General features: G+C 43.1%; 1 protein-coding gene across 1 annotated transcript in view; it reads left to right on the plus strand.

Annotated features, from left to right (window-relative positions):
• The first annotated feature begins 328 nt into the window (after positions 1-328).
• URB1 (URB1 ribosome biogenesis homolog) overlaps positions 329-15735 on the plus strand; it is a 43427-nt gene continuing 28020 nt past the window's right edge. Inside the window, 14 exon segments of the mRNA XM_030264927.4 lie at positions 329-603; positions 606-756; positions 1030-1169; positions 2392-2543; positions 4006-4138; positions 6112-6208; positions 7347-7432; positions 8514-8639; positions 9325-9455; positions 9740-9935; positions 10386-10523; positions 10910-11083; positions 11686-11833; positions 14710-14832. Of these exon segments, the coding sequence (XP_030120787.2) occupies positions 376-603; positions 606-756; positions 1030-1169; positions 2392-2543; positions 4006-4138; positions 6112-6208; positions 7347-7432; positions 8514-8639; positions 9325-9455; positions 9740-9935; positions 10386-10523; positions 10910-11083; positions 11686-11833; positions 14710-14832 (2023 nt within the window). The 5' untranslated portion in view covers positions 329-375.

Below are 15735 nucleotides of genomic sequence, written 5' to 3' on the forward strand. Positions count from 1 at the left end.
CTTTCTCTTTCCTGGAAATAAAGGAGTATCTGAGAAGTTCTCTCCTCTCCCTGCATCCCAGCACTCCGTGCTTTCCCCTTCCACTCCAAAGTTTAAGCCGTGTTGGTTCAGGATCAAAGGGAGCTGCAGGACAGGGAAGCTGGGATGACAGAAAACCGCTTGGCCTTTCAAGCAGCGATGGATGAGAGGCTGCTGCAGATGGGACATTGGGAAGGAATTCTCAGCTATGAGGGTGAGCAGGCCCTGGCACAGATTGCCCAGAGAAGCTGTGGCTGACCCTGGATCCCTGGAAGTGTCCAAGGCCAGGTTGGACAGGACGTGAAGGAATCTGGCCTAGTGGAAGTTGTCCCTGCCCATGGCAGGGGGCGGGAATGGATGGTGGAACGAGATGACCGCTGCGGTCCCTTCCAAACCATTCTACGACAACTATTTTTAACTTTTTTTGTCCACCTCGGTACAGGTTGCTGGGAAAGCCCTCCCGCTGGGCCGGGCCCGGGCCGCAGCACTACCTCACGTCCCCGGGCCTCCACGGCCCCGGGCCGCTCCTGCTCCGCCCGCCCCTTCCTGCGGAAGCGGCGGCAATTCCGGGGCGGGCCTGGGTCGGGTTCGGATTAGGCATGGCCGGCAAGCGGTGCGGCGGGGTCGGGGAGCGGAGCGGGGAGCCTGCCGCCAAGCGTGCCTGTGGCTCGCGGGACGAGGAGTTCAATGGCGCCCGCTTCAAGGCGCTGCTGCGGGACCCCGCGGCCGCCGCCAAGGGTTAGGGGTTCTGCGGGGCGGGAGAGGCGTGCGCTGAGGTGGCCGGCTCGGGCTGAGGGGCTGCCCCGGGCTGAAGCGGCCGCTTCGGGATGAGGGGCTGCCCCAGGCTGAGGCGGCCGGCCCGGAGGATGTCGCGGGGGTGGCACAGATGCCGTTGCTGGCGGGGATGCAGCACATGGGCACGGCCTGGCCCCTCACGGTCCCGCCCGCGGGCGGCCAAGAGCGGGCCCCACACGTGGCGCTGGTGCCCCAGGTGACGCTGTGGCTTTGCAGGGCTGGAGACCTTCGTGTCCATCGCCAAGATGCTGCCATCGCCCCAAGTGTACGATGTCGTGGAAGGATACGTGAAAATTTCCATGGAGTGTGCTGAGATATTCAAGCTTCTCGACGGAGAAAGGAAGCCTGAAAGTGAAGTAAGTTGGATATAGCGGTTGTCATTCAGGGACTGGCGGCTACAATCCCACCGTGGAGAAGAACCAACGAAAGGTTGCCGGAATGGTCACAGCTGCCAAGGCTGCCAGAAGTCCTGGAGCGTTTGGATAACGCTCTCAGGCACAGGGTGGGATTGTTCAGGTATATGTGCAGCACCAGGAGTTGGACTGGATGGTCCTTGCAGGCCCCTTCCAGCTCAGGATATTCTGTGGTTTTATGAGTAGATAGTGCTTTATGGTGTAAATAACTCTGTAAATTTTTGGTGGTGTTTTTTTTTTTTTTTTTTTGTTTTGGTTTGTTTTTTTTTTCTGTAAGTAGCAGTGGCAGAAGCACCTACCAAGTGGGAGATGCTCCTTTCTGTTCATAGATGTTCCTGGATTTAATGACACACGCAACCAATAGTTCTGTCCAAATCAAGCTGTTAAGGTTCTTTAAATGTTATCAAAAGGCCTTTAAGGAAATAAGGGGATCAACAGAAGCAGTTAAAGCAAAGCAAAACAAAAGTAGCCTAGTGAAAGTAAATGTTTTTAGATATCTGCCTGATACATCAGTACTTCTAGGAAGCCAGTGGTAAACTTGACTTAATTTTTCTTATTTCAGCTGGACACAATTTATCCTTGTCAGAATACGATGAATGAACAAAGAGTTCAATAACTTTTCACTGTGAATGCTGGTGCAGCGTTGCTTACAATGTACAATGTTACTGCTTACATTGTAGTAATGTACTTTGTGGCTTTTTAACCATCACTTACTGTTCTTTGCCTTTCAGTATAATTTTTGTCTCTGTAATGTTCAGTGACAGCCTTTCCTCAATATCCCATTGCTAACAGGGGCTGATGTTTGTAATGGGTAAAGCCCCAGTGCTGTATGGATTCTGGATTCTTCTGGAAGGAATTAATTTCAAGATTGGAACAGCCCTGATGTTTTTCTCCAGCACATTTCAAATTTTTTTAGTCCACTTAGGAGCAATTGTCTCTTAAAGCATTGATTCCTTGAGACTACATGCTCTTGAAAGTGATCTTTTCAGAGGAAGCATTAATTTGGGAGAGAATCTAGAAGTTAATGTCACTTTCATATGTGGAAGTTTTCCTCTTGGAATGGGGTTACCCTTTTTATCAGTGGTGGTTATTACTGTTTGCTCAGCTAATAATTTCAAGTCTTACCTGATATTATCAGATGTTAACATACTTTTTTATCCTGCAGATGCTGTTAATCTTTCAAGCTTTAGAAGCCATTTTACTGAGGACAGCCAGCGACCTCTCACATTTTTCTGTTGTGGGAATGAACATTGTCAAAAAGTTGATTCATTCCTATATGAAACTGGTCTATGCTGCTTTGTATTCTGAAAATCACAGGTAAATCTTCCTGGTGCTCTGGTGGAGAATCTCTGTCAGTTAATCTGGAGGGACTGTACTAGATGCTGCAAAATTCATCTTGACTTACTGCTAATAATCCACCTTTATTTAATAATCCTTTTCCACTTGCCACAAAATAATTGCCTGTGGAAGTCTTTGCCAAGTGGAAACTGATATATCAAGCAATCCAGTGCTGCAGGATACTTTCTTGAAGCCATAGTTTTCATCAGTTGGGCCTGTCCTAGTGAGAGCTAACATGGGTGGTACCTTGAGTCCTGTTATTTTAATGCTGTTTGATTTTGGGGGTAAAATGTATTGCATGGAACAGGGCTGGGCAGTCTTCCTTTGATGGCAAAAAGGGCTGCTCTTGAGTGCTTTATTTCCCTGTATTTTTTTAAGTCAGGAAGACTGGCTGTTCTTCTGTAAGTTTTTCAGTCCTTTAAGTCTGAGGTAGTTTTAGGTTGTTCAATAATTGTGTTATCTAGTCCAGACCAAAAAAAATCTCATGCTCATGTAGATAGGGGAAGGAAGTTGCAAATGTTAGACATTTAAGTACAAACCTGGGAGGAAGAGGAAAGCAGAGAAAAAAGCAGACTGAAATTGGCTTGTCCAAGGCCAATGACTCATCTTTCAGTCTTTGAGCAGAATTGGAAAGGCTTTCTGTGCTTTCCCAGTTCATCGACACAACTGTGTTTCCTGCACTGTGCAGTTGATCCTTTTGCAGCAGGCAAAAGCATCTCAAATAGTTATACTGGAAACAAATTTTGAAGCTGTGCAGCATATGAACTTCTGATTAAATGTTTAAAGATTGCAGGTTCTGGAGAAATCCTCCTAGAACCTGCACAGAGGAGGCTGCAGATTTCTGATGGGAGATGCTCTGCATTTTCTGTGCAACCGCTTTGATGTGCAGAGGTGTTATCTTTATGTCTAGATGGGATCTCTGCTTGAATCATGTGGCTTTTTACAGATTGTTCATGACAGAAACACGACGGACAGATTATATATCTGTTCATGGTAGTGTCTGTTCAGATGATGGAGGTCTGCAGTCTTGTGCGTAGTGGCCTTGACATATTCCCGTTGAAATAAATGGCAAACCTCTATGAATTCAGGAGTTCATAGAATCATGGAATAATTAAGGGTTGCCTAGTCCAACTCCACTGCCGTGAACAGGTTATCTTCAAGTTGTTAATTTTTTCACTTTCTCCCTTTTAAACTAGTTTATAAAGGGAATACCCAGCCTCACATTACTGCTTAATTTTGGGGAAGAATATAAAAAGGCATTTCCTTCTCCTTTTTCCCTCTCCCCTCTTTCCCAGCTGCTGCTATTACTGCCTGAAATAATTACTTTGATTGTTAAACTTCCCTTCTATTTTCACTTTAAGTTTTAATCTCTTGTTTTGGTGGTTTGTATAACTGTCATCCTGGAATAGCCTGCAGGTTTCCCTCTGCTTTGTTTTTTTAGGATGAGCCGAGGGTGCCTTACACTGCTGTCAGCGATGGTGGCTCAGGGCGCGGATTCAGCAAGGGACTTATATAGTCATTTTGACTTCAATAACAAGTACCTGCCTGGATTGTTGAAAAAAAGATGCAAACAGGTAAATTAAGGTGCTGCATGCCATGGCATGCTATGCCATGGCTCCACCAGCTTTTTTAGCCATCTATTCAGAGCAAAGCTGAATAGAGCAAAGCTGTTGGCAATGTTTGCTGTATTTTCATCTGCAAGAGCTTAACTCTCCCTCCTTGTCCTGTGTCAGGCTGAAGTCCTTGACTGTGCCTAACTGGACACATGAAAATGCTTTATGTGTTTCCAACAAGGTATGGAAAAATGGAAATCTACAGTTGCTGTGAACTGCCCTTCTAATGTCTAAAGCAGAGTGAAAGTGATAGTAAACTCCTGAAAGCTAGTGTTTTTGGGGTTTTTTTGGGTTTTTTTTGGTTTTTTTTGCAGTTTGGTCCCACTGAAACAAATGGAAATTGGAGAGGGGATATTGCCCAGTACTAATACAGAGTAATTGCATTTGAAAACATAAACAAGAGTTCTAAATCTCTAGCTGGAAATCTTTAAGAAGATTATGTGAGTGAAGAGAAAAAGTCACTCCTCTTTTTCCAGAAGAAACTATCTCTTGTTCCCTCCCTGTTTGCTAAAAATAGTCAGGATTGACCCAGTCAAGTGATTTAGAACAAGAATATTTGTGTCATTCCAAATGCAAGTGTATAATAAATCCAGTATTGTTTACAATGTTGACATACTGTTTCTGGATTTTAAAGATTACTTGCAGAGTGAATGTGTGCATTTGTGTTGGGTTTGTGCCATCTGAGATGAGAATTCAGACTTTTTCTTTATAATGCAATCAAGTGGAAGGCAAAAAACCAAACACCTCTCTTTTTCCCTGGAACCACCTTTTATAGGTCTGGAATTGTCAGATTCCATGGATTTTGACTTCACTGCAGGAGGTGTCTGCAGGAATAACTCCACCCTTAATTTTAAATGCTTGGGTTTAGTCTGTTGACCACAAACTGCGTAAATATGTGAGTAAGGTACAAGGAAACTAGCATCCAAAAGGTCTTAGTCTTGTACAGCTTTCAGTGAAATTATGTCACAGCTTGCTATCAGAGATGAGTTTTTAACACAAAAATACCAGGCCCAAAGCTCACAGCAACATATTTTTTGTTTCTTTTTATTTCTTCTTTCAGCCCTTTCATGAGTCCCTGCTGCCTTATCTTTTGTTTTCCTAGAATCTTCTTTCAGGCTTCTTTATATGCAGCTTAATTTTGCACAGCAGGTTTAAAAAAAAATTGTAAGTCACAGCGGGACTCTGTCAGGGAATGTGGGGGTAGGACAAAGGGTGACTCTTTGAAAGAGGGTATATTTACATTGAGTTTTGGGAGGAGATTCTTGGCCATGAGGGTGATGAGATGCTGTCCAGCACAGGTTGCCCAGAGCAGCAACTGCCCTATCCCTGGAAGTGTCCAAGGCCAGGTTGGACAGGGCTTGGAGCAGCAGGGCTTGGGATAGTGGAAGGTGTCTCGGCCCATGGCAGGGCGTGGAATGAGGTGATCCTGAAGATCCCTTCCAGCTTAACTTTATGATTCAATGTTCATATCATATGGTGCTGTTATAGATCAAGCTTTCGCTGCTCCCACTGTGCCTGAGTTGGTAGTTTTATATTCACCCCTTTTATGGGCTTTTTTGTGAACTGACCGTGCTGTGCACAAGTGCGGAAGTTCAGTGATGCAGGGTTTGGCATGAAACGGCTGTTAATGTTCCCTTTTTATTTACATTTGTGGTGTGGTCTCATATATTGAGAATTGAAAAGCACGTGAACTACTATTTTATATAAAAGTGATCTGTTTAATGCAAGAAGATTTTTAGCTGAATACGCTGTGGATGTAGTGCATGTAAATGTATGTTTGTGGCTGTATGCAACATTTTTGTAGAAGTTGATTCATTTACCCATTTATGGTGCTTCTAGGGATAATCAGCAGTTGCATTATCGATTCTGCAGTTGGGTACAATCTGTGTGCTAGCAACATTTTTCATTTTATATTTAAATTTTGATGTTTCCAGGGGAGACCAGATGTCCGCATGGCCTATATTCAGTTTGCTCTCTCCTTTCTCATTGCTGGTGACAATGCAATCTTGGCACAGGTTCTGGAATTAAAAGGTACTTCATAATTGCTTGTTGGGTTTTTGTTTTTAAGGCACAGTCATTTATTGGTGATAATATATATGACCTAATTAAAAATGTGGACCAGGTAGAGAGCACTAATAAGAAGGAAAAATATAAATTTTTATTCTTAATATCTGAAAAGCTTTAAACTTCCTTGGTAGTGTAGTAAGTAAGCCTCTTCTGCTTGAGAACAATATGCTATATGCTAAAACTTTGCAAGAATAAAGTCTTTGGTGACACAGATTAAAAAAACCCATAAATCTAATAAAAAGCTTTGAGGTCATAAAGTCAATAAACAAACAAAAAAATCATGGCCTCCAGCCTTGCTCATAAGACAGTCACAGTGGATATGTTGCGTTAATTTTTCTTTTGAAAAGGGTGTACTTCAGTTGCTTTTCTGCCCTGTGAATTGTGGCCCTTGGTAAAGTTATGAGACAATTCAGAAGGGATCTAGAAATACTGTTTAAAAGTAAGTGCTTAAGCCACTAGCTGGCAGCAAGTAATTTCTCCTATGGCAGGGGACTGAGAACTGTAATTATTTACTTCTCTTGCTCCTGCTACCCCAGGGCTGCTGATTTCCTTTAGGTGCTGGTAGCTGTTTAGTTCTTTCAGGCTGGGGATTGCACACCTCAGCCCAGTCAGTAAAGATGGCTTTCATTCCCCTGTAAGAGCTCCAAGTTCTGTATAAACGAAAGTTGTCTAACTTTGAGATGCGCAGGTGAGCCAAAAGGTGATGCACATAATTGGAGATGAAACCTCCAAACATTTGAGAATCACTCAGTGAAGCAATAACAAAGGCTTCAATGGGAAGAATATGAAATTACTTGAATTTTAGTATGGCATTTCAGGGCCCAAAATGTATTTAAAGCTGACAGATGCTGCAGCGTTAATCAGCAAGTTGGCAAATTGACCAGTCAAGATGAGAGTAGGTTTGGCAGCATCACTTGCTCATAACCATAGTCACAGACACATCATTCTTCTGACGTCTGACTGCTGCCTTTTGGTTCATCCTGGAATATAACAGCAAGATAAATAATGGGACATGGAAGAGGAATGGGTATGAATTCCCTGAAATGTTTTAGTATGAAAAGGGTTTTCATATTTTAACCTAACATTTGAAATGTCCTCTTAGATTTCATTCCATCTATTCTTCGCTCTGAAATAAAAGAAGACAGAGTTTCTACTGTCAATCTTCTACTTTCCACACTGAGAACTAAGGTATGATACACCCTTGAAACTGTGTTGTTTCATGGTTTCTATTTTCCTCACTGCTGAAAACAGTTCTGCAGTGATTTCTCACACAGTGTTCAGTTCTTAGGGCTGCTGCAGTGTGTGTGACTGATAATGTGTTGGAGGTTGGTAGCTCAGCTATTATATTACTGTCTCAGGATTGAAAACAGGGAAGCAGGAATTGCTGAAAGGTGTGAAAGTTGGTTTAGTGGTGGCTGCCTTTCCTGTGCTCTGTCACCTTCTGAGCATGGCCCTGCCTCTTTCATGGGGTGCTTTTGTTGCTTGTAGAGCAGCTGCACCTGAGGTGTATTTTATTTCTTTAAAAATATTTTTATCTCCAGAATCTATGACTTTTTAATATCTGTTCTGAGCTGCTGTAGCAATGTTGCATAAGCTGCTGCATGAACAGTTGAGAGAATGAAGAAAAATTTCAAAGTTAGAGCGTAGCCATGAGGGCCTGCCTCAGAACAAAGATGTTCTTTCATTTTGCTGTTAGGAAAGAAGGATAATAAAAAAGCTATAATTTAAATGTAAAATAAACCTCCTTGGAACTTTGTTTTTCAAATGAAGCTTTTCTTGTGGGAATCATACATCATGAGCTGTTGCATTATTGGTGGACCCCAGCTGTATGACTATTTCAGCTTAGCAAGAAAAATGGGAACTAAAACAATGCCAGCAGTAAAGCACAGCAGAAGAACTTTTGAGAAACTTCTTCCACTGTGTATTCCCTTTCATTTAAACCTTATTTGTAGTAGGCTTTACTATGTCCATGCCCAGGTTCGTCTGGTTCTGCTCTGTAGCTGTGATGCTCTAAACAAGATCTGTACTCTTCAGTTGAACTTGAACATCTGTCCTGTCCAGTGCGTGCAGGGGTTGCAGAGGTTGGCGTAGGGTCAGGGTGGAGCAGGAGCATGTGAGAGAAGTGTTGACGGGACAGGCAGAACCTTTCTTCTGCCATGGGGGAGAGCCAGCTCTGCGTGTACTAGAAGAATGAGGTGTGTTGCTGTTTTGCCATGGTTTTGTGACAATTTGCAATAAATAGAAGAGTTTGCATTTTTCTCATTTTCAGGTGGTTCATAACAAAAACATCAGCAAAACACAGAAGGTGCATTTTTTCACTGCAGAAGTGTTGCTTCACATCGCTTCACTGTACCGTTGGAATGGGATTACTGATGTCAGCCAGGAGGATTTAAAGGTTTGGTCACTTATTTCTTTGTTAGTCTTAGTCCTTGTGCTGCCTTTAATTTCCCCTCCTCTTGCAGCCCACAGCTTTTGAAACAACTCCCAGTTGCTCTGAGTTTAGTGAGCGCAAAAAGAGGAATCTACTGAGCCTATTTAAAAAGAACCCCCAAATTTCTGCTGCTTCTCACTGGGTCTTGGCTACAGATCTTTCACCTTTGTGTATGCCCTCTTGTATTCTTCTACCAGATGCTTATGACCCTGCCACTCCCATCCTGATGTACTGTAAAAACCCTTTGGAGGAGATCTGTTTCTAGTAGAAATCTGCCTGGAGCTGTGCAAATCTCTGACCCCATTCATAAGCATACATTTCAGTTCTGAATAATTTTAAATTCTTACAGTTCCTGGCAGTCCCTGTAAGTCATATGATTAATGATTTCCCAGCCACAGTTGTCAAGAGTCTTCTCACCCTAGGCATTTTGAGTTGTTCCAGATTTAGAATGTTAATGGAATTGTAGAATCTCAAAATGATTTGACTTGGAAGGGACCTTCAAATCCTGAAGCTTCTCTTTTTAATCTGAATAAAAGCCAAACTTTCCTTTAGTATTTCTCTAAGAGGAGCCATATAAAATGTAAAGTAAAGCTGATATCTGTGATGCAAAATCTCATATGCCTTTTTTGCTCCTTTTTGGTTCTTGTAGGTGGCTCAAGGTTCTAAGGAGCTGGGAAAAGCAATGGTCCGAGAACTTGTGCATAGTTTCTTAATGGACCTCTGCTGCTCTCTGAAACATGGCATAATGTTCTGTGATCCAAGTCTTGGAACTTCTGGCAAGTAAGTCACTGGGTAGCTGGGATTCTGTGTGGATTTTTTGCTAGAAGCAGAAAAGACTTCACTAGTTATGGTGTCTGCCCTGGAATGTGTAGTGTTAATTCACTGTTTGTCATGCAGAAAACGTGGAGGCGAATTAATTTCTTGCTTCTTTGAGTATAAACTCATAAATTATGCCAGGAGGGTGAGAAATCTTGCCTTCAATTAACAGTGAAGCTGCAGAGTTCACATTCCATACAAAGTATCAAAATAAGGATTTTTAATTCAAAATACTTTGTCTTCAACAGGGGAGGAAATGTGGTACTTCTGCACTTCCTGCTTGGTTTAAAAACTGCAACAGAAGATGAAATGGTTGCTGATCTTGTGGTGAATATTCTCAAAGTATGCCCAGATTTATTGAACAGATACTTCAAGGAGACCCAGTATTCCTTTGTTCCTAGAGTGAAGTCTGCTTGGATGGACAACATGAAGTTACTCAAGAAGGTAAGAGTATGGGTGATGGTAAAAAACTTTGCTCAGAGCAGGAGGCTCTATAAACATTTAAACTAAACCGGTAAAGAAGGAATTGGTGTAAAAAACAGTGGAAGACATCACATCAGTGACATATTTTTTGAGATGCAGCAATATCAAAGCTTAGCTAGAAAAACCTTTTGACCTTTGTGCGTGTTCTGCTGCCTCTTTGTTTAGCTTAAAGTGGGCAAGTAGGATCTGGAATCTCTTGAAAAGGGATGACCTTTAGCAGGGATGCTGCTGTCCAATTATTCAGTAGGAGTCTGGAGGATGCTCTGTAGCATTTTTGCATAAAATTTGACATTTAATGTTGCCATCACTTCCGACAGGTCAAAATCCTCATGTAAAAGGCTTCCCAGAAGAAGCTGTCATCTCCAGAACTGTATCAATGGGGCTTATTTTTTTTTTTCTCTTTTCTTTAAGATCTATGAGGCTCAATCAGAGATCTCCAATTCTTTCAAGACTTCAGAATTTATTCCTCTTCCCAGATTGCTTTCTATGGTGATGGTAACAACAGTCCCTGCAGTGTGCAATAGAACAATGTTCAACCAAGGGTTAAATGTAAGAGCACTCTATACTATTTCAGTGATTTTTCTGTCCTCGTTAGTACTATTTCATTATAGTGTGTGATCACTCAAGAAATTTTGTAAGTTGGTTAATTACTTGTGTTTTATGTTGTCTGCCTCAGCATAAATCTGGCTTGGTAAAGCACTGGAAAATGAATTAAAATCAGTGGTATTGATTCCAGGTGCCTTTCACGAGCAGCAGTTCTGCCACTGGTAGTGTTTTAGGCTGGGAATCTGAAAACCTATGGATTCTTTACTGCTAGCTAAGATCTAGAAAATGAGGAATTAACTGACCAGTTTTAACACATATTCAGAGTATGGATTCTGGGCAAAGCATAACAGGAATCACTCAAATGTCATAAATTCACTTCCTTCTTTTAGTTGCCCAGCACAGAGGCGAAGCACATCATCCTATCATTGATGTCCATGGTGCTGAGAAGAGCCCTGAGGAACATTCAGCACTGTTTGTCTGAAGAAATCTGGCAAAGGTCACAAATCTACACACTGCCAGCAGTGCAGGAGTTCGTGCAGCTCTACAGAGAAGCTGTCAGCAAGGTAAAAAGAAAGAGACAATTAGGGGCTGACAGGAGGCATTTTGCAGGCAGCAGACAGCTGCTCTCCCCTGTACTTTCTCCTGGAGTGGTTGCAGCTCAGGAGCCAGGAGATGGTACCCTGGGGGAGGCTGTGGGTTAAATGGTGAGGTGGGAGCCTACACTTCCTGACATGTCTGATGGGAATGCAGATAAAATTCTGTGGTGAGACAGATTTGCAACATAGATGGCTGTTGTGCTGCAAATGATTTCCAAGAACAGGAAGCAAGTTCTCTTCCTGGTTCAAGTCAATGTAGCCAGCAGAGGTTACTCAGAAGTTACTAGACAAGAGAGCACTTGAGTTGACAATATGCCGTGAGGGAGAAAAAACGAACAAATTTTTCACAGGAAGCCTTTTCAATAGAATGTTCTTTCCAGTACTTACATTTGACAGAAGTGGAAGTACAGTGGTGAATTCCGATCATTCTCGGATTGCACACAAAGTCAATTCCAACCTTTGTGAAGAGCAGCAAATCTATCTTCCTGTTAAGTGTCTGGGAATGTATTTATCACAGGAGTCTTGTCTTGCAAAGGAGAGCTGTTGCAATTTACCCTTTTTGCTTTTAGGTTTTACCAGACATGACTAGTATAGTGGCTGTCTGGCAGTCCCTGCTGAAGCAAGAGAGGGAACACAAGGACAGCCCAGCAGAGAAAAAGGATGGTGATGAAGGCACTTTGAAGGCAATGACCGAGACAGAAGTTGCAGAACAGCATGGTAGGCAAAGCAGGTGGAGTTACAGCTGCTTATTTCTGTGGGAATGAGTGTTGTGAAACCCTCATCCCACCCTTAACTTCAGCAGAATCCAGATCGCAGTTGTGTATTTACTACGCATCTTTTCTTTGTTCAGTTCCTCAGGCCGTTAGAATTGCCTGAGAGCACAGTTCTATATATAGGCTGCTGCTGGAAGGTTAAGCAGTTTGACTTGGCTGTCCCAGGATCATAGAATGGTTGAGGTTGGAAGGGGTCTCTGTAAATCATCTTGCCTGATACCTCTGCCTAAACCTGGTTACCCAGGTCCACATTCACACAGCTTTTGAAACATCTCCAAGGATGGAGACTCCAGGACCCCTTTGGGCAACCTGTGTGGGTTCTCAAGTCTAAAAGTGATCCCTGATGCCCAGAGTGTTCCTGTGTTTCACTTAGTGCCTAGTGTCTCTGCTCCTGCCACCGGGTTCTTCTGGGAGGAGCTTGGCACCATCATCTTTGCACTCTCACTCAGGTGCTCATACACATTGATAAGATGCCCCTGAGCCTTCACTTCAGTCTGAACAGTCCCAGCTCTTCCAGCCATTCCTCACAGGAGAGGTGTTCCAGTCTCTTCACCATTTTTGTGAGCCTTTGCTGGACTCTTCCCACTGTCTCCATTTTCTGGGGAGTCCAGACCTGAACACAACACTCCTGGTTTGGCCTCCCCAGTGCTGAGAGCAAGGGAAGGAGCAGCTCCCTGACACCAGAGCCTTCAGATCCTTCCCCAGCAACCTGCTCTCTACTTGGGTGGGCCTCAGAATGTACTGGTGAATGGGGTGCTCCTCCTCAGGTGCAGGGCTCTGCTGTTCCTCTTGTTGAACTCAGCCCTCTTGCCCTTGACCTTTCCATGCTAGTAGCTATTTCACAGGCACAAAATAAAACTGGCAGGGAGACTGATATGCCTGAAAAATAATTTTTGGAGAGATTTTTGTTTGTCCAAGTTATTTTACCAGGAGGTTTTTTTTTTTTGTTTTTTTTTTGTTTTTTTTTTTTTTTTAGCAGTTAGTTGCTGTGGCTACAGAAATGCTTGTATTGATGTAACACAGGAGTGGAATTATGAGTGTTGGGAGAGGGATGGAATGAAGGCCTCAGTTTTCCTCTCTCAAATCCAGTGTCCCTCCCAAAGGGTTTCCTTCCAGAGTTCTATTGCAGGGAATGGAGATTTTCAGGATTGCCTCTATCTTGGCCAACGGCTTGTGAAGTTTTCCTTGTGGGCTAGAGATTAATCTGCAACCAGTTTTACCCTTCATAGGGCATATTCCACAGAGATACTTCCTGGAGCAAAAGGCTTTTCAGTGGATGTCCTGTGCCTCCCTTTGGGCAGGACAATGTTGTCAGCACTGACAGTCCAAGGCTGGAAACAGTGAAGCAGCTAATTCCTGTAGGACTGTAGCTGTAGTTCCTCAGCATTCTAAGGTGGTAATGCTGTGTCACTTACTCCCAGCTCACCTTTTACTGCTTGTCCAAGATTAAAGCACCAAGATGTTTCCTATTACCATCCAAGTACCAGTTGCCTCTGGGCAGTTTTCCTTATCTCCTGTTCATAGGCTCATCAGTGTCTTGCCACATGACTCAGATAACACTCTCCAGGAGCCAGTTCCATTTAACAGGTGATCAAGGACACACCTCCTGACTCAATAACATCAGCCCATTGTGAGCTGCTCCGCCCAGGGGGAGGAGCTAGACATTCACACCTGGATAAATCCGGGGATTTCTAGACAGAGAGGCAGCCTTTCCACAGGTTTCTGAGATGATGCAGCAACCACATCTGCCATTCCAAGAGGACTGCAGCCACTCCAATTTAGACTGCTACCAGCACGCTAGCCAAAGGGGTGTCAGGTTGTATTCTGACTTTGTCAGTGGTCTTCCTTTTGTATCATTGCATGCATTTTTGTCTTTTTTCCCTTTTCCCAATAAATTATATTTCTGACTTAAAGTCTCTCACTGGTTTTGCTTTCAAACCAGACCACTGCTTTATTTGCATTGTAGTCATTAGAGAGTTCTTTTCTAATGGGAGCTGAGACTCGGGCAAACAAAGTTTATCCATGGCATTCATCCAGTTCTTCCTAACTCAGTGAGGGAGATCAAGTAAATAGGAAAAAATTACGTGTTAAATGTTTTGGCCCATGTTCTTAGCTTGCTTTCATTAATGACTGGATAACAAGTTGCTTTTATGGCTCCTCATGGTACAACTGAAACCTGAGATGGTTTTTCCTAGGAAGTAAACAGTTGCCTTAAGTGCTATTGGTGTTTCTCTTATACAGGTATTTATTGTCTGCCTCTTGCCAGGAGCTTTCACTGAGAAAGTATTACTTTGAAAGGGGAAAGGGAAAAAATAAATTTTTAACTGAAACAATAAATTTGCACCGAACTGTAGTGCGCTTTCTTCTGCACGTCCCCAGCCAAACCTACCTGACGTTAGCTAAAAGTAGTGTTCCCAGAAATCAGCAGCATGACCATATCCTTTCCTTTACTTTTTCCTGTTGCTCAGCCTTAAGCAGCAGTGGAATGGGTGAGTTCTTACAGTGAGTATTCAGATGGTCAGGTTGTGCTTTATATGTGTGAGCACTTCTGGTCAAATTAGAAATGACAGCTCTCAATCTAAGCACTGAATAAGCAGATTTAGTTTTGAAAGTATTCATACAGGAATGCTAGGGAATGAAACTGGAGATTCCACTGGTGTTTTTCTCGTTCTTGTTGGGAAGATAGCAGGTAATTGCTGTATTTCCAGCAAATCTGCTGGAAATACAGTTATTAATTCTCATGCTGGGTAATGGAGGTGTGACACTGTGCACTCCTGCTATGAAGGAGGAAGAAACTAATTATGTAAACATTTTGTTTAGGGTCAGATGATGCTGAGACGCTGCTTCTGAAAGCTGCACTGCTTCAGGTCATATGTCTTTATCAGAAGGTTGTACCCCACTTGGTAGCACAGAGCAACTTTGATTTTAGCAAGCTGCTAAAAGGTATGTGATGGGTATTTTTATTTCCTCCACTGTTTTTTCTGGCTGTTTACAAAGTCCACAGCAGAAGGGAATGCTTGCTTTTCTGTGGAGATATAGAATTGTTTTCTAAAAGTAGCCCATTTTAGTTTCTCCATTGTGTTGGCATTTATTATTGCTGTTTCTGCAGTGCTCTGGCCATGATTAAATTCCATAGCTGCTCTGCCACACCCTATGCTGACATAGCTGTCAGCACTATGTTGCACTCCAGTCTTCCTCTCTGTGTGTCATATTCTTGGAAGTGTTTGGTCGTCATGAGCTTTGCATTCTAATCTTTCTGAGGAAGGCTTATATTCAGCTCTTAAAGAGGTTTCTTCTAGCCCTTAGTCAACAACCCACTGTCAGTAAGTTATTTCCAAACTCTTGTTAGCTGCAATGGTAAAGAGTTTTATTGAACAGGGTAGTTCACAGAAAGCTTGGGGTAGGGGTGAAGAACAGCACCTCTCAGTCTGCCAGTGTCCTCTGAAAAATCTTTTAGAAGAGATTTGGCCTTGCTACGGTCTAATAGGGACAGAGCCCTGAAGGGCAATGAAGCCTTAGAATGCTGGCTGATAACCAAGGAACACCTCCTCCAAGCTGTGAGTTCTGAAGAGGAGGAGATAGGGAAAAAATGCCGGGAAGCTTCCATGGATGGATAAGGAGCTGAAGAACAAAATCATGGGAAAAAAAACAAGCTTTCAGGAGGTAGAAGGGAGGACAGATGGCCTAGGAGGAATATGGGGAAATTGTGTGGGAAGCTAGGGATAAGGGTCGTAAAGCTAAGGCTCAGTTAGAACTGAGTCTGGCCAGGGATGTCAGAGACAACAGGAAGCACTTCCATAGGTATATTGCCAACAAAAGAAAGCCCAAGGATGATGTGGGCCCTCT

This window comes from Taeniopygia guttata, chromosome 1 (genome assembly GCF_048771995.1).
Source record: "Taeniopygia guttata chromosome 1, bTaeGut7.mat, whole genome shotgun sequence".
Lineage (NCBI taxonomy): Eukaryota > Metazoa > Chordata > Aves > Passeriformes > Estrildidae > Taeniopygia > Taeniopygia guttata.